At 45.5% G+C, this 22398-nt stretch overlaps 4 protein-coding genes across 5 annotated transcripts; 2 read left to right on the top strand and 2 right to left on the bottom strand.

Annotated features, from left to right (window-relative positions):
- Positions 1-556: 556 nt before the first annotated feature.
- Positions 557-4544, bottom strand: Tbcd (tubulin folding cofactor D). The gene is made up of 5 exons (XM_017242260.3): positions 3516-4544; positions 2324-3460; positions 1837-2262; positions 1314-1780; positions 557-1254 (listed from the first exon to the last, which is right to left on the bottom strand). Exons 1-5 carry the CDS (start codon positions 4441-4443, stop codon positions 652-654), a joined length of 3561 nt encoding a protein of 1186 aa, XP_017097749.2. The 5' UTR covers positions 4444-4544; the 3' UTR covers positions 557-651.
- A 221-nt stretch (positions 4545-4765) lies between these two features.
- Positions 4766-6583, top strand: LOC108125815 (uncharacterized). The gene is made up of 2 exons (XM_017242148.3): positions 4766-5175; positions 5261-6583. Exons 1-2 carry the CDS (start codon positions 5034-5036, stop codon positions 6223-6225), a joined length of 1107 nt encoding a protein of 368 aa, XP_017097637.2. The 5' UTR covers positions 4766-5033; the 3' UTR covers positions 6226-6583.
- A 241-nt stretch (positions 6584-6824) lies between these two features.
- tho2 (THO complex subunit 2-like protein) lies at positions 6825-14900 on the top strand. Of its 2 annotated transcripts, XM_017242320.3 has the most exons (14): positions 6825-7160; positions 7325-7493; positions 7554-7801; positions 7861-7994; positions 8052-9202; positions 9269-9658; positions 9713-10060; positions 10119-10712; positions 10778-11477; positions 11535-12125; positions 12185-12231; positions 14196-14370; positions 14430-14473; positions 14541-14900. In XM_017242320.3, exons 1-14 carry the CDS (start codon positions 6967-6969, stop codon positions 14661-14663), a joined length of 4908 nt encoding a protein of 1635 aa, XP_017097809.3. In that variant the 5' UTR covers positions 6825-6966; the 3' UTR covers positions 14664-14900. The 2 variants fall into 2 exon arrangements, 1 of the variants encoding a protein (XP_017097809.3); XR_011442218.1 differs by lacking the exons at positions 14430-14473; positions 14541-14900 and having other exon boundaries at positions 12185-12526; positions 14196-14283.
- Positions 14901-15230: 330 nt separating this feature from the next.
- On the bottom strand, positions 15231-21175 carry Glyp (glycogen phosphorylase). Its single transcript, XM_017242321.3, has 4 exons — positions 20784-21175; positions 17310-17838; positions 15641-17247; positions 15231-15571 (listed from the first exon to the last, which is right to left on the bottom strand). The coding sequence occupies exons 1-4, from the start codon at positions 21024-21026 to the stop codon at positions 15416-15418; spliced, it is 2535 nt and encodes an 844-aa protein (XP_017097810.1). The 5' UTR covers positions 21027-21175; the 3' UTR covers positions 15231-15415.
- Positions 21176-22398: the final 1223 nt, after the last annotated feature.

Genomic DNA, 22398 nt, shown 5'->3' with positions numbered 1-22398 from the left:
TGAAAAGGATTCTGGACTACAGTACGGGCTCTCGAAATTTCCCAAATGGTCAGACTCGTTTGAAGGAATCCCTGATGGATCCTGAGGTTTCAATTGAAACCAAAATGAAGGCCTTGGAACCCTTCGGACTTTCCGAAACAAATGAGGCAGCCACCAACAGAGCGGAAGGCCAACCGAAAAATCTTCGAGAAACCATGTTACAACTTCAAAAATTTCTGGAATCCACGGAGAGGGAATTTGATGGAAAGGATCCGCAGCTCCCACTGGATTATTTAGTTAATAGTATTCAAGCAAAAGTTCCTAGACGCACAGAAGCAATCCATCCAAAATATTTCTATATTAATAGTTCTACACTAAATAATTCTGCAAACACTTGTAGCCAAATGGGAGGCTACTTGTTGAGATTGAAAAACTTGGAGGAACTGAATACCATCAAGGAAAAACTATATGAATTTAACATATACTGGTTAAATGTTAATTTTTAATTAGGACTAAGAACTCTGTTTAATGCTTATGAACCTCAATTTTAATTTGGAAAAGTGCCATTAAATAAATGTAAATGTTTCTCAAAGACCATGCTTCTGTATATTTGTGCAAAAAAAAGATAAATTATCTTTAGTTAGTTAAGTTAATTAAATCCTAAATTAAATCTCATTTATCGGCATTGGTTTGTTGCAAAGCCGTTGCAGCTGCGCCGCTCACAGGTGCCTTGATGCCCATCAGGTGGCATAGTTGATTGCGCAGTGGACGTACTTCCACCAGCGGCATGGTCCAATCTGTTTCAGAGAGCAGGGTCAGGATCTCATCAATATTATCCTCTGGTATCTCAGTCACATCTCCGTGCAGAGCTAAGGCTTCGTACAATTTGGTGGCTGCCGTTTTGCGGACATGGACATGCTGCAGGCCCAGGAATACTGAGAGCTTGGAGAGGATTCGTCGGCTTAGACGCGTCACCTGAAGCAGCTGACAGTAGGCACTAATACTGGTCGCGGTCTTGTAGAGCTTCTTGTATCCCTTAACCTCCAGATTTAGTAGCCGGAAGATATCCTCGGCAAATGGATGAGTTTCGTCGTGCAGTACGGATTCCACGGTGCCGGAACCAATGAGTATGTCCAGGAAACTAAGAATAGGATACGTTACACGCTCGTTTAGGAGGTTTTCCTCGAAAATTTCCACAATTTCGGAGCACAGACGTGGCACTGTGTCGGGATTGGAACGCAAAAACTGGAATAGAGCCGTCGAGGCGTACTTAATCTGAAAAAATAATGAATATTTTAAGAATTATAAGAAAATTCTAGATAGATGCAACCCACTAGAGATTCAGTCAGTTGTCCAATACTGGCCGACAGTCCCAGGAGTACCCTTTTAGAGTAATCCGGGAGAGCTAGCAGCTCACAGAACAAAGGGAATGTGTGGTCGGCGAAAAGCCACAGAACAGTATTGGCATCTTCCGGGAAAATCTCCAATAGCTTTACATGCGCCCGTATATGCGGAATCCTCGGCTGATGATGTACCAGTTGACAGGCAAGACGTCCACCTAATCCTCGCGTGCGGTCTATTTTCTCAACTGCTTGCTGCATGAAACCCACAACGATATTGTGGACATGCTCCGAGGAGAGAAGCTCCTTCGGACACTCAGTCACGATCTCATAGAGCGAGGACATGGCTGCTTCACGCACCCAAGCACCGATATCGCCACGGTTATCCAGAGTATATTCATCCAAAGCTTTCAGCAAACAATCTATAACTTTGTTGAAGTTTCCACGCTCCGAAAAGGAATCTATAAGATACAATGTCCTTAAAATATGGCAAACTATTCAACGAATAAGGCATTACCTAATCCTCCCTCGTAGCCCACAGTTTTAACTACTTTGGTTAGGGCCTTGACACTCTCAGTTCTAGCTTCGCTCCACCTGTAGGCCTGGATGTTCTCGCGATCACCGCCCATTTCACCAACCAGGACCGCCTGCAGGGGCGTTAGTGAATGCTTCACCAGACTGTCCAAGATCCTGTGGAGATGTGGACGAATCATGAAGTCGGGCAGTACTCCCAGAGCTGCAATATAGCCCATGCGGATGTGCTCCTCTAGATCGTTCTCGGCTCCCTTCAAATAGGCACTTATGATGGCCTCGTTGTCCTGGCTTAGCCTGGACTCTGAGCCATAATAGGAGCGACAGAGCTCGGCAAAGGCTTCCACGGCCGAGGAGCGAATGGAGTTTGTTTTGGTGACCAAACAGGAGTCTATGACTTTTTGCCAGGAAGCTAAAACAAGAAGGAAATTAGAAATCCTTTAAAAAAGGAAAATAGCTATACCAATACTTACCCAAGCACTCTGGAGTGACCTGCAGCTTGGCCAGACTGCAATTTTTGATAAAGTTGGTGGTGCAGGACTTCATCAGCTCACCGCTCATTCCGCGATAGAAGTTCCTGTCCAGGAACGATTGTACCAGTTCGTTCAGTTCCACAATTCGTTGGTTAGAAAGGTAGGCCACAGAGTTTCCGCTCTTTTGCTCCAAATCCCTCAGCGCCAGGGTTATCTCGCCCATGGCCAGGACGCAACCATGTCGGCAATTAATGTCAATGGTGTCCGTCTTCGCCAAAAGCTGCGGCAGCACAACAGCCGCCATATATTCCGGCTCCTTGAGCGACAGCTTGTGCAGGGCCTTGGCGGTGAGGTCCCGGATGCTCAGGTCCCAGTGATTCACCTTACGCTGGACTAGGTGATTAATCAGTGGTTCCCTGTAAACCTCAAACTGGGCAATGTAATCGCTTATGTTCAGATAGGAGTTCTGGCGTATGCCCACGGAGTAGAAGTCCGTGGTGGTGGAGATCTCGATGCCAAATGGGAAGTTGCCCAGCCGACCCACGCTCTCCTGAAAGGCGGCCGATGCAGCGCGTCTGCAGTTCACTTCTCGATCGAAGACAGCCACTGTCAGCAATCCAGACGAGATCTTGTGAACAAAAGGCTTGAGGTCGTCCGGGTTGTAGGCCCTGGCAAATGCCCAGCACATGTAGCAGGCCGAGTCCCGGATATGCTGCCCCACCGACATGTAGCCCTTCATCTCGTCGTAGAAAAGGGCTTGCATCAATAGCGGCACTAGCTCCTCCAATCGGTGGGGCAAAAGCAATCCCCTTTTGGCCAACTCGGCGAGGGCCAAGCAGCCGCCGTGCCAGGCCTCGTGGGGTTCCAAGGGATTGAGGATATCAATCACCGATCCAATCACCTCGTCGGCCAGCTCTTTGGGCAAACGATTGGTTACCCGACCCAGCCCCTTGGCCGCACTCCATCGAATGTCATTTCCCCCGCTACGCAGAGCCTGGAGCAGCTCCTCGATTACTTCCTCGATGGCATCGGGCACCAGAATCTCTTCGCCCTCGTCCAGGGAACTCTCCATGGCGGCTGTCGATTCGCCACCAGCTCCTGCAGCCTGGCGAAGATTGGTGGCCAAGGAACGGGTGCCTAAAATAAACAGAATTAGCCATCGCTGCGAGTCGTAATTTCCCTCAATACTTACCCCTTTTATAGCGCCAACTAGCAATGCGTGGCTTGAGGTGTACGAGACCAATCCTCTGAATGATCTTCACATAGTTCTTGTACTTTAAAAAGTCATTGCCATCCTTGTATTGGCAGGAAGTGATCCACTGGAGTAGCTTGTCGGCATACGGTAGCAGATCCTCTCGTTTTCCGTGCTTCAGAATCGCAGCCACAGCCGCCAGCTGGCCGAACTTTACGTTCACAGTATCAGCCTGATGCTGCTCGATGATCCAGTCAAGAAATCGCTCCAGGTACAGGTCCTTTATGTCGCTGCGGACAAAATACTTGGCTGCCAGGTAAGCAGCCATGCTACTACATGTGTCGTTGGTGGAGACGTAGATCTGGATCAGTTCGTAGATACGTTCCATTTTGGTGGTCTTGGATTGGATGTGATTACTGACTGAATTGGTGGTTGGTGTTTCGTAGGCATCCAGTCGGGACATGTGAAATGGATTCAACACCAGTATGGACATCCAGAGGAGCAATATGTAGCGTGTCTCCCACTGGGCAAACTCCTTGGGATCCTGCTGCCCCAGCAGGTCCAACACAAACTCCAAGTCGCTCAACTCGTGCGGCATAAACTTCACCAAGACCTTGTAGGTGCGAACTTTAGATATAATATACAGATACTTGAAGGCAGCATGGCGCTCCCCCGCTGGCAGATCCTGCTGCCTTATCTTTCCCAGTAGCTTGTTGAGCAGCACCTCCAGATGAGGATCCAGCAGATGAGGCTGCTCTTGGTAGCGGGTCAAAACTTGGGCGTACTGTTCGAACTCCCTTTCAAAAGACGCCACTTCAATCGACTTGATGTTGTCGATCATCTCCAGCACTTCGGCCAGTTCGGTGAAGTGCTCCAGCGTATTTGCAGGCAAATCCTCCTCCTTGCCATCCTCTCCACAGTTTGACATGGCTAATTAGTTTGTAAATCGAGTTTTAAAACCACAGCCGGCGGAGCTACGAAAATTGTTTGCTGTCTGAATCATTTGAGAACAGCTGGTGGATGGGGACGTCTTAGCCAGTGTTGCCATTTAGGAGTTTTTTATTTTAGCTATAAATCTAGCTTTTTTTTTAATTTCATTTACTAAAAAGTAGAATTTTTACTTAAGTTCTGTAAAGGTCTACATAGTTATATTTCTCTTGTTAAAAATTTTATTATAATTGTTTATTATTTAGTCACTACATTTAGATTTTCTGGCAACACCATAGACAGCAGCTGTTCATTATATCGCAGCCAGAGTTGTCACCTGCGTTACTGCGAAGTCCAGCCAAGCGGGCTGCGGGCGAATTCTTTCGACCTCGCGAGTTTGCATTTTTTCACAAAGAACTTTGAGTGTTGGAAGCCCTGGAATGAATAGCCTGATAGTGGCTGGATCGTTATCATTTATTGGGCACTTAAAGTAGTTGCCTTTAAAGTCGTAACGAGCAAAAGTATATTTGTTTACTCGCCGCAGTTTTGCGTTGCATTCGTTTAGCTTGGCAAGAATTTAAGGCGACGCCGATGATGAAGGCAGACAACTATCGGCTGATTGCCGAGGTGGCTCAACGGCGACCCCTGTGGGACACCACCATTGCTGTCTCAGATCGTCGGGATGAGCTTATTATACATTGGGCCTGCGTGGCGCATATAATGAAACAGGATGGTAAGTGTCCCAGTCCAACGACATTCCTTGGCGTGCTAAAAATAAATCCCCCCATGTGGACGCATCTTGATAATTTATTTTTTAGTTGCCACCTGCAAGAAGCGCTTCAAGGGATTAAGGGATAGCTATCGGGCGGAAGTGCGTAAGATCCAGCAGAAGCGCATTTCTATGTCTCAGTGGCCCTATTTCCGGTGCCTTGAGTTCATGCGCCACATCTTTGACCCACAACAGCTAGTCCCATTTCCGCCGGAGCCTTTCGATTTCGACACTGAACTATCGGATGAGTACACTGACGGCAAGCTGCTCGATGAGTTTACAATCGACGTGGACGTAGACAACGACGATTCAGTGGACTTTGAGATAATGGATGATATCTTCAAGAGGGAGTCTTCGGAGCACCGGGACTCCGGCTCAGACCCGGGGTCGCTCATCAAGCCCCTGAGTTATAGCCCAATGCCCAGAAAATCGGATTTGGACTTGTCACCTCGTTTGCACTTTCCCCCCAAAAGCCATCAGCCTCCACGGTTGCCTCCGCCGTCAAAGAGGATTCGTCGCCGGAAGACTTCGTCTTCGTACGACGGGCCACCCACTGCCAATGGTCACTTTAATCAATCTGTGACCACGACACCAACCAGCGCAGCCGATACATCACTTAAGGACGATGCGGACTACAGTTTCTTAGTGAGCTTGCTGCCCCACATGAAGTCGCTATCGAACATGGGCAATCTTAAGTTCCGTATGGAAATAAGTAGAACATTGGTGGAGATTAAAAAAGAGGAGACACCGGCACCGGCTTCGCCGCAGACTCCGCAGCCCTCCAGAGAGTCAGTAGGCGGAACACGACGGAGTGGAGGCGGTTTGCCGAGGCTTACGCCCGCTCCGGACTCCAGTTATGCGAATTTGCAGGAGAAATCGGCCCAAATGAACTGTCTCTTAAATTCCAGCTACCTGAATGTCAGCAACCACTCGAATCTAGCCACTTCGGATGCATTCGTGGACAGTTCAATGATCGAGTGCGATGTGAAGATCGAGGAAGAGCAGCTGATTTGAGGTTGCCCATAACGCTTCATCCAAATTTATATTTACGATTTTACTTTACATAATTATTCACGCAATGTGAAAACTTAAACCCAACACAAAATTTAAATGTATCTTTACAAGCAAATATTTACAAATTATGTTACAAAAATATATAAGTTTCATTAGTTCTGACTTATAATGGTACTTATTCTATTAAGTACATGCTATCACATTTCCTTTTAAAATATTATGTTAACCCAAAGCAACACAATTATCAAATAGATTTTAGAAAAAGAACAATGAAACCAGAATTTAACTTTTAAGCCGCGCCTTATTCAAAAATATATTCATTTATGGTTCTTGCAACGATTATTTATTGTTTTTTTTTTTAGAAAACAGTAAACTCTTAATACGTGCGTAATAAATATTTATATTTTGGATATTGAATTTAAAGTCTTATTACTTAAATTTAATATTAAATATAAAGAAAGAGTTTAATTTAAAATCGAAGCTCAAACAAAATTTTTATGGTAAAAAATCATTTTTAGCATTTGTTATCGAAATCAAAAATTTATCGATCTAGTATTTTTTTTATATATACGCTTTAGTACATTTTGTTTGTGATCTTTGGTCACACTGGGCAATTTTACTTCAACAGCAAAGTGTGAAAATTTGTAAAAATTGTAATATATTTTTACAAGTAACAGCAAAGTTTTTGTAAGCGGAAGCAGTGCGAACCGATAGAGAGATCGGCTCGAACAAACAGACCGCATGCGGAAACTTAAGAAACTGAAGAGCCTGACCGCGACGCAGGATGGCGGCGGTGGCGGCGATGGAACGGAAAACCGGAACACAGCTGGAGAAAAGGACGCAAACGGTAGCGGCACCGGTAGTGGAGGTCAAGAGTCCGGCGTCTTCAATCCGGAGATCTTCAAGCATTTTGACAAGAACGGACGTAGCGAATTGTACGTGGAGTTACAGGCGGTAGAACAGGCGAATGCAGCAACTGCAGACACACATACATACACGCGGGCAGAGTACAGTGGCTGCTGTCAGTTTGTTGCCCGCCAACTGCCGATTGATTGCCGCTTCTCAGCCTCTGAATGACTCTAAACAAATTTCCTTTTAGCCTGAAGTACCTGAAAAGTCAACTGCAGGACCCCAAGGAGAGTCCCGTCTACGACGGCAATGGTGCTTTCAAGCAAGGTGTCTCGCAGGCCATTTACGAGCTGCTATGGCAGGCGCTGCGTTTCACCCACAAAAAGGACATCGTCCTGCACCTACTGGCGGAGGTGGTGGTAAGTGCTGAAACCTAAAAGCCAACTTCAAGACTTGAAACTAATTCCATAACGTTGCAGTCTCTTCACGAGCAACTACCAAGCCTGATTGTCGATGTGGTGAATATTCTGGACAGTGAAACTTCCCTGATGACCGAAGGTCTGCAAGAGGAGCGTCATGCCTTTGTGCTGTTGGTCAAGGAGATGGACAAGGTCGTGCCCGAGAGCCTTCTGAAGGAGCGCTTGGAAATCGACACGCTGCAGGAAGTGGGCATTGTCAAGAACAAGAGCTTCTACTCAAAGTTCATCAAGGTCAAAACAAAGTTGTAGTATGTATTAAAATATCACTAAATCTTTGAAGATGATAATATTTAATCGCTTTTTATAGTTATAAGCAACGTCGTTTTAATCTTTTCCGCGAGGAGAGTGAAGGCTTTGCCAAGCTCATAACGGAGCTGAATCAGGACTTTGAGGAGAATACCACACCCGAAAGCATAATGGACATTATTAAATCGCTTATAGGTACTTTCTCATCCGACATACTGAGAATATTTCTAATACAATCGCTTTTTTCTTTAGGCTGCTTCAATCTGGATCCTAATCGTGTCCTAGACATCATCATAGAATCTTTTGAAACTCGGCCTGATCGCTGGCAATTATTTGTTCCCCTGCTGCGTAGCTATATGCCCACTGGTGCCATAATTTGTGAGGTTCTTGGCTACAAGTTCTGCCATTTCAAGGATTCCAAAACGCCCCGCTCTCTGTATCATGTTTGTGCCCTGCTGCTAAAGCATGGAGTGATTGAACTGAACGATGTGTATGTATGGCTGACTCCAAATGACGGCAGCATCAAGGCGTATTGGGACGAGGAGTTGGCCGATGCCAGAGAAATGGTGCGAAAGCTGAATCTGATTTCCACCAACAAGAAGGAGGAGGACAAGGATCCACCACCTCCGCCCTCGGTGAAGAAATTCGATGAGGAAAAGTACAACGCAAATCAAAAGTTTGGTCTTTGCGAGGCGCTGCTTAAAGTGGGTGACTGGGAGAATGCCTACAAGATTATCCAGAAGCTTCCAGAGCAGGCCATTGTCCATCAAGAGCCAATCGCTAGGGGAATTGGCGATTTAATTCACCTGACGTTGGAGCACATATACTATAAAAAGGTCTTCAAGCCACCGGCTGGTCGCAAACAGAGCCGTAGTCGCTTGTACGACGATGTCAAGCTGTTGGCCAAGATGCAGGCGAAGGAATTCTCAGATCTGCGAAAGTATACCTGGCCCATGGCCAATGTCCTTGGTCCATCAATGCACTACGACACCGTGCTGATGTACAAACTAATCCGCATCATGGGCAAACTGCTGGCTGACATGGGCGTCGATAGTTTAAATGGCCCGCCACCAAACACGGAGGCGGAACAGCACTACTATGACATTATGACCTCATTGGATGCGTGTATTTTGCCCTCCCTGCTCTATCTGGACAGCAACTGCTCCATGTCCGAAGAGATCTGGGCGGTGTTGAAGTTCTTTCCGTATCACTTCCGCTACAGCTTGTATGCGCGCTGGAAAAACGACAGCTATCAGCTACATCCGAATCTGATTCGGCGATGTGGCTTGGGCCAGCGGGATATCAAGGCGCTGATGAAACGTGTCAGCAAGGAGAATGTCAAGCCCTTGGGTCGTCTGGTGGGCAAGTACAGTCACTGTGCCCCCGGACTACTATTTGACTACGTAAGTGGATGCTGATACTCTTTTTTAAAGGAATCGTATTCAATGTGTTACTGTCCCCATTCCCAGATTCTTCTGCAAATCCAAATCTATGACAATCTCATTGGGCCAGTGTGCGACATGCTGAAATACTTGACAGCCCTCTCGTTTGACTGCCTTGGCTACTGCATCATCGAATCGCTGACCGTGACGGGTCGCCTGCGCTTCAAGGACGATGGCACCTCCTTGTCCTTGTGGCTGCAGAGCTTGGCATCATTTTGCGGTGCTATTTATAAGAAGTATAGCATCGAGCTGAGCGGCTTACTGCAGTATGTGGCCAATCAGCTGAAATCGCAAAAGAGCCTCGATCTGCTCATCCTACGGGAGATTGTACATAAGATGGCGGGTGTGGAGTCATGCGAGGAGATGACCAACGACCAGCTGCAGGCCATGTGCGGCGGAGAACAGCTCAGGGGAGAGGTATTTATTTAAAGTATTCATTATAACTATTTCTACATAATATTCTCACTTCAGGCTGGCTACTTCAGTCAAGTGAGGAATACGAAAAAGTCCTCAAATCGTTTGAAGGAGGCCCTGGCCAACAATGATCTCGCCGTTGCCATTTGCCTGCTGATGGCTCAGCAGAAGCATTGCGTCATCTATCGCGAAACGGCGGCGCACAGCCACTTGAAGTTGGTGGGCAACCTATACGATCAGTGCCAGGACACACTGGTTCAGTTTGGCACATTTCTGGGGTCCACCTACTCGGTGGATGAGTATGTCGAGCGCCTGCCTTCGATCATTACCATGTTGCGGGAGTACCACATCAACACGGATGTGGCCTTCTTCTTGGCCAGGCCCATGTTCACGCACCAGATAAATGTGAGTTCTGGAAAGTATTTTATTTTTAAAAAAATATTAATTAATTATGAAATTTTAGCAAAAGTACGATCAGCTTCGGAAGGCGGATCCTAATGCCAAAAAGCTAACCACCGTCCAGAAGCTGCAAAAGTATCTGGAGGCCACGCAGCTGATCATGAATCCCATTGTGGAGTCAGTGCGTCCGCTGCACAGCGCCAAGGTGTGGGAGGACATAAGTCCCCAGTTTTTGGTTACCTTCTGGAGCCTGAGCATGTACGATTTGCACGTGCCGACCGACAGCTACCAGCGCGAGATCGGTAAGCTGAAGCAACTGGCACAGCAGGCTGCCGAGGGCAAGGACTCCAATCAGTCCAAAAACAAGAAGGAGCAGGAACGCTACATTGCCCTGATGGAGAAGTTGAACGATGAGCGGAAAAAGCAGCACGAGCATGTGGACAAGATCTCGCAGCGACTGCAGGAGCAGAAGGACAGCTGGTTCCTGTTGCGCTCCGCCAAATCGGCCAAGAACGACACCATCACCCAGTTCTTGCAACTCTGCCTCTTCCCGCGCTGCACCTTCACTGCCTTGGATGCACTGTACTGCGCCAAGTTCGTGCACACCATTCACAACCTCAAGACATCGAATTTCTCCACCCTGCTGTGCTACGATAGGGTGAGTTTCCTTTACCATATGCCCCTGATGTCCCTGGAGCTAATCTTGCCTTGATCCTGCGATAGATATTCTGTGACATCACGTACTCGGTTACTTCCTGCACCGAGGGCGAGGCCACGCGTTACGGACGCTTCCTGTGTGCCATGCTGGAGACCGTGATGCGATGGCATGCGGATCAGGCCGTTTTCAACAAGGAATGCGCCAACTATCCCGGCTTCGTGACCAAGTTCCGGGTTAGCAACACATTCTCGGAGGCCAACGACCATGTTGGGTACGAGAACTATCGCCATGTGTGCCACAAGTGGCACTACAAGATCACCAAGGCGATTGTGTTCTGCCTGGACTCCAAGGACTTCATGCAGATTCGCAATGCACTGATCATCCTGATGCGCATCCTGCCGCACTATCCGGTTCTAGCCAAGCTGGCCCAGATCATCGAGCGGAAGGTGGATAAGGTGCGCGAGGAGGAGAAGACAAAGCGGCCGGATTTGTATGTCATTGCCTCCAGCTACATTGGACAGCTGAAGCAGAGGAGTTCGCAGATGCTGAAGGAGAGCGATTTCCATCAGTTGGCGGACAGGGCTAACAAGGACTCGCCACCGACTGGTGGTGCCACTGGTGGTACACCGATCAAGGTGCTTTCCTCCGACAAAACTTCACCCATCTCGGGATCTGTACAAAGCGCGGCTGCCAAACCGCCGGGGGCCGCAACTGGTTCTTTCTTCGGCACTGAAGTCAAGCCAGACATCAAGGATGTCAAGCCGGGTAAGTGGATAATCCTTAAAATGGTTGGATAACCAATCTAATATCTGATTTTTCTAGTCTCTCTTACACGTAGTGATTCGAAGATCCCAAAAAGTGAGCCCATCTCGTCCAATCTGGTGTCCATATCGACTTCATCCAGCACGGAACGGGACAGCAAACAACGTGAACTGCCTGCGCCGCGTGATTCTCAGCCTCGCTTCAAGGAGGAGTCGCTGGAGCAGACTAATGGAAGCAGCCAGAGGGAAAGCCGCAGCCGGGACTTGGAACGGGAGAAGCAGGATCAGCATGAGCAGCGTCACGGCAGCATTACCAGCCATCGCAGCTCCAGGGAGTCGGTAAGGGTGAAGACGGAGGCCGAGCAGCATCAGCGGTCGCGTGAACGTTCTCAGCGTCTGGAGGAATTGGAGGCGTCCCAACAGCGCGGTATCAAGCGTGAAAAGAGTTCTCGGCGTGGTGGTGAAGAGCGTCACCGGCACACCGAAGGCCCGGATGCAGTTGTGGATCTAGTGGGTGGCAATGATCATCGCCACTACGACGAGTACGAGAGTCGCGGTGTTCGGGATAGAGATCTTAGCTCCGTATCCAATGAGAGCAATGGTTCCATGCAACATCGTCAGCGCAGTCACGAGACCATTGAGTACGAAAGAGGTGAGTGATTTTGGGGTTTCACTTCCAAATCCCAAACTAATAACTTTTTCTATTTATAGTTGATTCCAAGCGTCGCAAAATAGAGTCATCGTCCAGCAGTTCAAAGGTTAGTAGCATATGGTGCAGACATAAGTACGCTAAGACAACAATGTAAGACTTCAAAAACAACAATGACGATAACAACGATCGATGTCGCATGGAGGGAAAATGCCAAAAATAAATTCAAAAAATCAAGCAAGGTTACAAATCCACACAAAAACAACTTCAAAACTAAAAAAAGCGCCCATCGAGTGAACGACCGAAAAACCCATCATCCCGAAACATTGACCCACAAAAATTATAAGCAGCTTTAACTGGACAACAAGGATGTTCTTCTCACCTGCAATTTTCCATATTTCTAAGTATACTATTATTGTATGTTATGGGGTGTTTGGGATTTTTGTTTTGTTATCTACTTTGTAAATTAGTTTTAGTAGAATAGTAGCTATAAGTAGTTTTAAGACACGTTTTTAAACAACGAAACGAACCGGGACCATGATGACTACAACCAAGAGCCTATAGATGGATCTCGCCGAGAGTGACGAGGAAAACTTTCCGTGGACCAAGGAAGGAAAACATACTCAAAGACCAGGATTGACCAAAAGGATGTCCAATGAGACTAAAAAAATCATCAAAAAAACACGACAGTGGAACTGCCATGTAAACCACAAAGCCCTAAAGCCTTACAATTTTTGGAAAGTATGCTCCAAAAATCTATTGAAGGAAGCCAGAACCACTAAGAAAATAGGCAAGGACCCAAATAGACAAAGACGATTCTCGGAAAAGAAAGGAAACTCAAAGATCAAGACTGACGAAAAGGAAGCCAACGAAATCCCTTACAAAATCATCAAACAAAAGGAGATACAATTGAACTGAACTTTAAACCACAGTTCCAATGCTTTACAATTGTTGGAAAACGTGCTCCAAAATCTATTAGATTCCAAATCTTTCTTCAAAATCTTTAAATCTAGACAGGACCACGAAGACTACAACCAAGAGTCGCATGGACGAGGACGAATCGGACTCGCCGAGAGTGTAAAAGATAACTAGGAAAGGACCTACGAATAGAAAGGAAACAAACTCAAAGATCAATAAAAGCCATAAAAAGCAGCCAAAAAAATCCCTGAAAAAATCATCAGGCAATAGAAACAAATAAATGGAACTGCCCTTAAAACCATAGTTCCAAAGCTCTACAAAATGTTGCCAAAAATCTATTAATGAGACCCAAGAAAGTTTCTTCAAACAACCTTCGAATAGCCAGATCTAAACCATTTAATGAATATATCTAGGTGTGGATATATGATCTTCCAATACCAGACAAGTTACCAGTTGTCTCAAAATACTCATTCGAAAGCCAATGCTCTCAAAACAATATAAATCAAGAGAAAGTTTTAATTTGTTTTCTACTGGAAAAATTAAAACAAAAAGTCTCTTACGACAATAGAGGAAAAGCAGTGCCATAACTCGAAGTTAACCCCTACCTGTCAACAACATACAACATTGTGGAAACTTTGAAAACTTCAAAAAATTGCGGAAGAAGACGTATAGCCCATCATGGAACCTGCATCGAAATGAATTCCTTTGGAACTTTACTCATCGCTTCGATCTCTCGACTCATGCGGGCAGCGTGGTTTAGTTGCAGAAGAAAAAGTAAAACCAAGGAGCCAATGGTCCTTGTCCTGCTCCAACCCCAGCAGGACAAGCAGGACCCCATGGAACTAATCACACCCCTCCAATCTCTCGATTCCGGCGGGCAGCGCGGTTTAGTTGTTGTTTCGTTGGTGTTTTGAGACTTGAAACCGCGGGTAAGTGATGGACACACTGCGCGAGGACGATGACGTACGAAACTCGTACTCCAAAACAGAGATTAGGGCTAGGGCCACATCACAAACACAGTCTACTTCAAATCGGCCATAAAAAACTAACAAAAAAAACATTTTGAAAACATAACCAGATTTTATAGAAGATAATATTCAAAAAAAAGGATGTTCTTGTTTTTTCTACAATCATTAAACCTGTGTGCCGTTTCAGAAGGTGGAGGAACTGGTGGACAGCGTGAAGAAGGCGCGCGGCCTGAAAACCAAAGACCGCAACAAGGACAAGCTGTCAGAGGAGGAGCGTGATGCCCGCAAGGATCGCAAGCTGGGTCGTAAGCGGGATCGTGCCGAGGAGTCCAATAGCGGTGATCACAAGCGTCGGCGTGAGGGTAAGTGGTCCATTCCACTAATCGGATAATCAAAATATTAAAAAACATATATATTTTAGCGCAAAATGGCGAAGAGGAAGGTCGTGATAGGGAGCGTCACAGGGTGAGTGTCCTAGCTTATTATCCTAGTTAAATTTAATTAATAATTTTTAAATCTTTTTAATCTGCAGGATAAGTCACCGCGAGAGCGTTCCCACGAGAAGTTCGACCGGGAGAGAGGTGGCAGTTCCCGCGGCGAGGATCGCCAGTATACGATTAGCAAGTCAACCCGTTCATCTAGGGTCAATTACTAGAACACAATCCTGGGCATGGTGTGCCATGATGACCTGGCTCTGCCTCCCCACCCCATTTTAAGAGCAACGAGAGAAGCATTTTCTTTAATTTTAAAACAATTTCAAAGTTGACACACCAATTATAAATAGAAACTTTTGTAACAAAGGATCAGAACTTATTTTGAACTGTTTACCATTTTTTTAGTGACTAATTTTAAAAAGAAAATCCAAACAATTAAACTGTAAAATATAGAAGAATCTGATATTTTTTTTAAGGGTCGGGAATATTTAAGCAAAACCCATTGAGAACTCCAACTTTAGTTTATTTCGAATTAAATTTTATTCAATTTTAATTTTTTTTATTTTTTACATTTAACAGTGAACTTGAGGTTTAATCTCGATTTAAAAACACGCATATCCAATATCTAAATAAGCTTTCCACTAATTTATATCTTTATTTTTTTTACTTTCAAAGTTTTCCTGAGGTCTTTTTTATATTTTTTAGTTTTTTAGTTTTAAATTTAATAGGTAGGTACCGTTGTTGTTGTTGTTTCTTAATTCGTTTCCACATTGATGAGAGAATTGAAATGAATTGTTTATATTGGATTTTTATTAAATAAAATATTAACAATTCGGGCAACGGAGGCCCGCGATTACTTGGTTAGTTTTAGTTGTTGCTTTTTGGCGCCTAAAAATTGGACTTTGACTTTAACAAAAGTAAAGCACATAAATAATAAAAATAATATCGAAAAAATGTGATTTAGTTAATTGATTTAGTTCTGGGGCTGATCCTCCGGCGCCGGCAGCTTCTCCCAGGTGGGCTCCACACCCCAGATCTCGCGGGCATACTCCGCAATTGTGCGATCCGACGAGAACTTTCCGCTGGACGCAATGTTGTTGATGGACATCTCCAGCCACTTGGCTTGGTTCTAAAAAACAGAGGGAGTTTAAAATATTAGTTAGAGTCATTACCTTGAGCCTATTATAAGAGTCATTACCTGATAGGTCTTGGACACCAGATCCTGGGCCTTGATGTAGGCATCGTAATCGGCCAGCAAGTAGTAGTGGTCGTACTTCAGCAGAATGTCGGCAATGTTCTTGAACTCGTTGGGATTGCCGGGGCTGAAGAAGCCGCCCTGGATCTGGTCGATGACCTGTTTCACCTCCGGGTTGGAGTTGTAGTAGTCGTAGGCATTGTAGCCCTTCTTCTTGAGGGCCTCCACCTCATCGACGGTCATGCCGAAGATGAAGATGTTGTCCAGGCCCATTTCCTCGGCCATCTCGACATTGGCGCCGTCCAGGGTGCCGATGGTGAGAGCTCCATTGAGCTGGAACTTCATGTTGCCGGTGCCGGAGGCCTCTGTGCCGGCGGTGGAGATTTGCTCGGAAAGATCGGCGGCCGGCATGATCTTTTCGGCCAGGGTGACGCGGTAGTTCTCCAGGAAGATGACCTTCAGCTTGTCGCCAACGATGGGGTCATTGTTGACCACATTGCCGACGGCGCAGATGAGCTTGATGATCTGCTTGGCCACATAGTAGCCGGGAGCGGCCTTGCCACCGATCATGATTGTCCTGGGAGTGAAGTTGGCGGTGGGATCCTTCTTGATCCTGTTGTACAGGGTAATGATGTGCAGGCAGTTGAGCAGCTGGCGCTTGTACTCGTGGATACGCTTCACCTGAATGTCGAACATCGAGGATGGGTTCACCTTGACACCGTAGTCCTTCTCCAGGATGGCGGCGAGCTTGAGCTTGTTCTCCTGCTTGACACGGGCCACGTTCCTCTGGAAGTTCGGGTCCTTGGCCCACTTCTTCAGGGCCACCAGCTGGTCGAGATGGACGGGCCACTCGTCGCCGATCTTCTCGGCGATCAGATCGGAGAGTCCCGGATTGCAGAGCAGCAACCAACGACGGGGGGTGATGCCGTTGGTCTTGTTCTGGAACTTCTTGGGATCCATTTCGTAGAAGTCGTGGAACAGGGAATCCTTCAGGATCTGCGAGTGGATGGCGGCCACACCGTTGACGGCGTGGGAGCCGACAATGGACAGATGCGCCATGTTGATGCGCTTCTCGCCATCCTCCTCCACCAGGGACATGCGACGCATACGGTCCAGATCCTCGGGGAACTTCTTCTTCACGTTCTCCATGTGCAGGAAGTTGATGTGGTAGATGATCTGCAGATGGCGGGGCAGGATCGACTCCAGCATGGAGACGGGCCAGCGCTCCAGAGCCTCCGGCAGTACGGTGTGGTTGGTGTAGGCGCAGCTCCTCACGGTGATGTCCCAGGCCTTCTCCCAGTCGAGGTGCTCCTCGTCGACGAGGATGCGCATCAGCTCGGGAATAGCCAGCGAAGGATGGGTGTCGTTCAGCTGGATGGCCACCTTGTCGGGGAAGTGGTCGAAGCTGTTGCGGACTGCCTCCCGGGAACCGAACTTCGAGGCCTTGTAGCGGCGGATGATGTCCTGGAGGGTGGCGGCGCACATGAAGTACTCCTGCTTCAGACGCAGCTCCTTGCCCTCGAAGAAGTTATCGTTGGGGTACAGCACACGGGAAATGTTCTCCGCCAGGTTACGGTCCAGCACGGCCTGGATGTAGTCACCATCGTTGACTGGAAGGGATTAACAGAATCAGGTTAGTCGAAGGATATTTCAAGGACTATGGTTGACTTACAGAACTTCAGGTTGAAGTCAATGGGCGACTTGGCGGACCACAGACGCAGGGTGTTCACGTGGTTGTTGTTGTAACCGGGAATGGGATTGTCGTAGGGCATGGCGAAGACCCTCTGGGTGTCCACCCACTTCTTGCCCTCGGGCGTATCGATGACACGTCCGTAGAAGTTGATCGGCAGCATGAACTCGGGACGGGCCTTCTCCCAGGGATTGCCATAACGCAGCCAGTCATCGGGCTCCTCCACCTGCTCGCCGTTCTTGATCTTCTGGGCGAAGATGCCGTACTCGTAACGGATGCCATAGCCATAGGCGGCCAGACCCAGGGTGGCCATCGAGTCGAGGAAGCAGGCAGCCAAGCGGCCGAGACCACCGTTGCCCAGACCAGCATCCTCCTCCATCTCCTCCAGGTTCTCAATGTCCAGACCCAGCTGGTACATGGCCTCCTCGCACTCGCTCTGGATGCCCAGATTGATCATGGTGTTGGTGAGGGAGCGACCCATGTAGTACTCCAGGGAGAGGTAGTAAACGCGCTAAAAATAGGTCAAGAGTGGGTGGTTAGGTTGGGTCTAAAAATTGATCCTTTTATAAGACTTTATAGAGGAGGACCTTTTAGAGGAGTAACAGAAGAGAGAGTGGAGGATCATGAAGCCCATCCCTAGCGATGATCCAAGTACAAGGTCCCCACAGGCCAGGCTCAACTGTACAGTGCATATTGCACCTGAAACTTAATCTTTCCGGCAAAATGCTGATTAGAAGAGGCGCTTAGCTAACGACCGAAAGACCTAGTTATGTTTGGGCAGAAGGTCACCCAGTTCCCAACGGAATCCGGTCTTATCAGGCGCCGGGAATCGTTGCTAATTTCAGGGTAACCCACCCAAACTCCAGAGCTATAAATAGAGGAAGGCATTCACTTGGTTTCGATTTGATACGATCGATCGATGTTACGAGGGCACCACCCTACATATTGTTGTTTCATGGCGTCGGCTATCAACTAAACCGATCGAGTGCATCAGGCCTGCACTTTGCCGGGCAATGCTGGGTAAACATCATGGCAAAGCATGAATCTAATAAGGAATCATTATCGCTGGCGGATCACGGATCACCAATCATGCAAGCATTGACGACAGTGTCGCCAGTTAATGGCTAATGGGCACCGGCACCGGCACCGGCTCCGGCTCCAAGGTATGCTGTTATCACCGGACTCTATGTAATCTATGCCCCAAACGCATGTCAGATGCCTGATCTGGTGGAAACTATTTCTAATTAGTTTTGTTCTGTAGAATGTTTGCCGAGCGTGTTTCTGTGTGCATATTTGTAGGTGAAAGGGGTTAAGACGCCTCTATCGATTTCAAATATTTCGCCAGCTATTAGATGATAAGATATGCTGGATTAGGAAGTGCTGTTTCAGGTTGATATTGGTAGGGTATTTTTTCTTGTAGCTGATGAAATTAGTATTATAGTGATAAGATTTATGATTGTTAATCGAAAAAATTGAATCCTAAGCATGACCTTTCTCCCCCAACCCAAAAAAAAATGAAGAAATGCTAATAACCTATATAGCTTATCTAATCACGGGTATGGCGGGAGGCTCCACAACAAACCATGAGTAATCTCTGAAGAACCATAAAAAGCTTCCCAAGTCATTCAACTGCCGGTGGTGTGGACAACAGCTGTTCATCATGCGAATGTAGCGTATTTGGCGGTCTTTCTGGCCAGGCCCAAAGCTGATCTAGACCCAGACATACTATATTTTATATGGCGACTTTGATAATGAACGCCCAAACGATATTTGTTTGCATTCTGTTGTTTATTGTTATTTTGATGTCCACCTAGATAGAATCGATGGACTGCATTGCACACCAGATGTGCATGGGAATCTATATATATACACATATGTTTGATCCCTGATAGCTAAAGGCTATAATTGGGTTTCCATGCGGATAGATAAGTGAACAAATACAATCGATTTAGTCAGCCTGACTTGCTGGCGTCGAAGTGGAAAACTACACGGAAATAGAGTATGAATTCTTTTATGGGTCATCCATCCAACTTGATGATGAACTTTCTTCAATTTGCATAAATTGGCAGAAGGGGAGGGCACCCAAGTACCCCAGTGGACTTCAATTAGCTCCAAGTACCCGGCTACGCATAACAACAGCTGTTTAAGTATCCGTGAGATACAAACGACAACAAAATGTATCTGTATCTCGCTATTCAGCTGGTTGCGTGAGCTAATTGCATAGGAGAGGGCCTATTAATGGACAGCATAAAAGTTCCACTACCCGAACAAAAAAGTCAAAATATATATAAAATATATACAAAAAAAAATAACCGAAACTGTAGCCAAAATAAAAACTAGAGCGCCACCAGAGATAGAGACAAAAAAAGTGAAAATAAAAATGGGAGAAAAATTTTCCTTGATATTTTTGTCAGTTGTTGTTAATAACCTTTGATTGACCTTGAAATTATGTTTGTCGTCTTTTATTTTTTCGGTGGAAGTTTCCACAAATTAGTTAAATTGAATAGAATATCTTGAACTCGAGTCAATGGAAAATTAATAGATACATTTGTAGCTATAGTTTCTGGGTCTTATGGGCATAGAAATTGAAAGTGATTTAAGCTGACATTCAGCAAGGACAAAAATGTTTAGTCGCTGAACGAGAATTGCTAATGAAAAGCTCACGCTTGTGGCACGTGCTTTCTAGATATACACATATATATATCTTATATCTATACACAATGTGTATCTGATAGATTTAAAAAGGGGGGAAATTGATGTATTTTTGTAGATGCTGCAGCACACTTGACTTACCTAACCTGCATTTAAGGGGGGGCAGTTTCCAAAGACAATATGGAAATTTATTTTTTTAAAAGTCATAAATAAGATGTTATTTTTTGTTTAGCTATAGAAGTAGCTTGGCGACAGCTGCTCTTCGGAGAGGGGCTATTTTTAAGCTGTTGTTGCTTAGTCAGCTGGCGGGGGAAAATTTTTGAAATGCGGTTGGAAAATTCGCCGGCAATTTTGGTTGCAGTGAAAGTATCTTTTCTTTTCTATTTTTTTTTTCGTACATTTATTTCGAGGCGACATTCACACGTTTTTGGCATTGATCCCATTGCATTTTTCGGCATTTTCTTTGCTTTTCGGTAAATTTACGGGTAATTAGGAAAGTGAAATAATTGTTCGAAAAGCGAATCAACAAAAGCGTGGGAAATGCATTTAAAGCAGAAATACCGAATGAATCTTTTGGCCAAATTGAAGAATAGGGGGAGAATGGATAAGGCCAAAAAAATGTCGTAATAGCCAAAAAAAAAAAAAAGAAAAAATATATAAACCAAAGGAATTTCCATTTTGGAGCCTCAAGGGACACATTTAGGTTAGGGAGGATTCTATACTTTTTCCCCCCATGTTATGGAAAATTCCATGAAGTAAGAGGCGGGGGGGGAGTAAAATCAATAAGTGGGTGGGAGCACTCACCTTGGGATCCTTCTCATAGTAGTGCTGCTGTGTACGAATCCAGCGGCCCACCATGTTGTCCTTGACGGTGTTGGCCAGGGCAAAGTAGTAGTCGCGCAGCGTGGACACATTACGATCCTTGACCAGGGTGTAGTGCAGGTGGCGATTGAAGTTCTTCTTCACTTCGGTGACATTGCCAACCTCGGCGATGCCGCGCACCGAGATCTGCTTGCGCCGATCCGCGTCCGATTGTGGCTTCGACATGGTGTCCTAGTTATTTGTTTCAATATTCCTCTTTATATATTCTTTTTTTTCTATATATTTCTCTGATTCCGTTGCGTGGGACCCGAAAATGCGAATGCGAATGCGAAGAGGAGATTCTGAACCCACGACCGTTCACGGAGTGATTCTCACGCGCCACTTTGCATTATACTTCCCTGAGCTTTTTTTTTGTCGGCAGCTTTCGGATTGGCTTTATATACCCTATAGTCGGTTCTAAGGGGTGATCAGTTCTGAAGTTATTTAAAATTTTAAAAAAATATTATTTTATATTAATATAAGGCTATAAATTACTTTTTCAAACTTTTTCACACTTTTTCTTATTAAAATTCAATTTTTTTTTAATAGGTATCTTTTAGTAATAGGTATCTTTAAGTTGTTAAACTTCAATTTACCTTCCTAACTTGTTTTACTTTGAGCTTTCTTCTCTGCTTTCGCTCTTCTGTTCTCTTGTAAACAATTTTTGACGCTGACACAGCGGTTCTTATCAGCTCTTTTTTTCTCCGAATGCACTCGGCCTATGCTTTTTCTGTTGCATTTAACGCCTTAGCTTACTTTAAATTTCTCCGTCTCTCATTACTGCTGCTGTTTGTGGGGCATTATGCTCTCTCAGTTAGTGGAAGTCTCTCAGTGGCCCAGTCACCTTGTGCGAAGGTCATACATGCGTATTTGTTGTTTATTTTCTGTTTTTAAATGTTTTTGTTGTTTGTCTCCCATAGCGGCGTCTGAGTGGCGCCATCTGGGTCGTGAGTCGTGATGGAACTTTAAGAACATCTGGAGCAAAGCTTTAGAAACATCTGACCAAAAGAATTTTGGCGCGCTTCGTTTTAGAGTTGTCAAAGCGGCTTAAAATGCATAAATTATTTTGTACTTTTTAGACTTGTCCGTTTTTTTTAAGTTTTCAATATAGGTTTTAAATTACCTTTGTTTTAAAATACTAATTGTAAATATAAATTGTTAAAAATATTATTGATTATTCTTGATTTTATTTGTAATAGGTTTCATAAAAAGGTTTAAAGGCTTCTGTTTTAATAAATGTAGTATACATATGTATATGTACATTCATAAATGATTTCCTCAAAGTAGATGCAGCTAATAACTATTAAGATACTTTAAACAAGTGTTGCCTAGTGTTCTCTCGATTTAAGAAATACTTATGTTTATCCTAAAAGCACAAAATGCTAATTACAGGACAAAGAGCATCTGCAATTCTATCAGTGACAATTTAGTTATTCCATTTCTTGTTTATTACTTCCCATAATGGCACTCCCATGTTCAACTACTTGGGAATGCATGCGGATAAAGTCCTTGAAAGGTGAGGATGGGGTATGGGGTTCATTGTAAGGACGAGGCGCCT

Source organism: Drosophila bipectinata, chromosome 2L (genome assembly GCF_030179905.1).
Source record: "Drosophila bipectinata strain 14024-0381.07 chromosome 2L, DbipHiC1v2, whole genome shotgun sequence".
In the NCBI taxonomy this organism is placed as follows: Eukaryota; Metazoa; Arthropoda; class Insecta; order Diptera; family Drosophilidae; genus Drosophila; species Drosophila bipectinata.
This window is presented reverse-complemented; position numbering and strand designations above follow the sequence as displayed.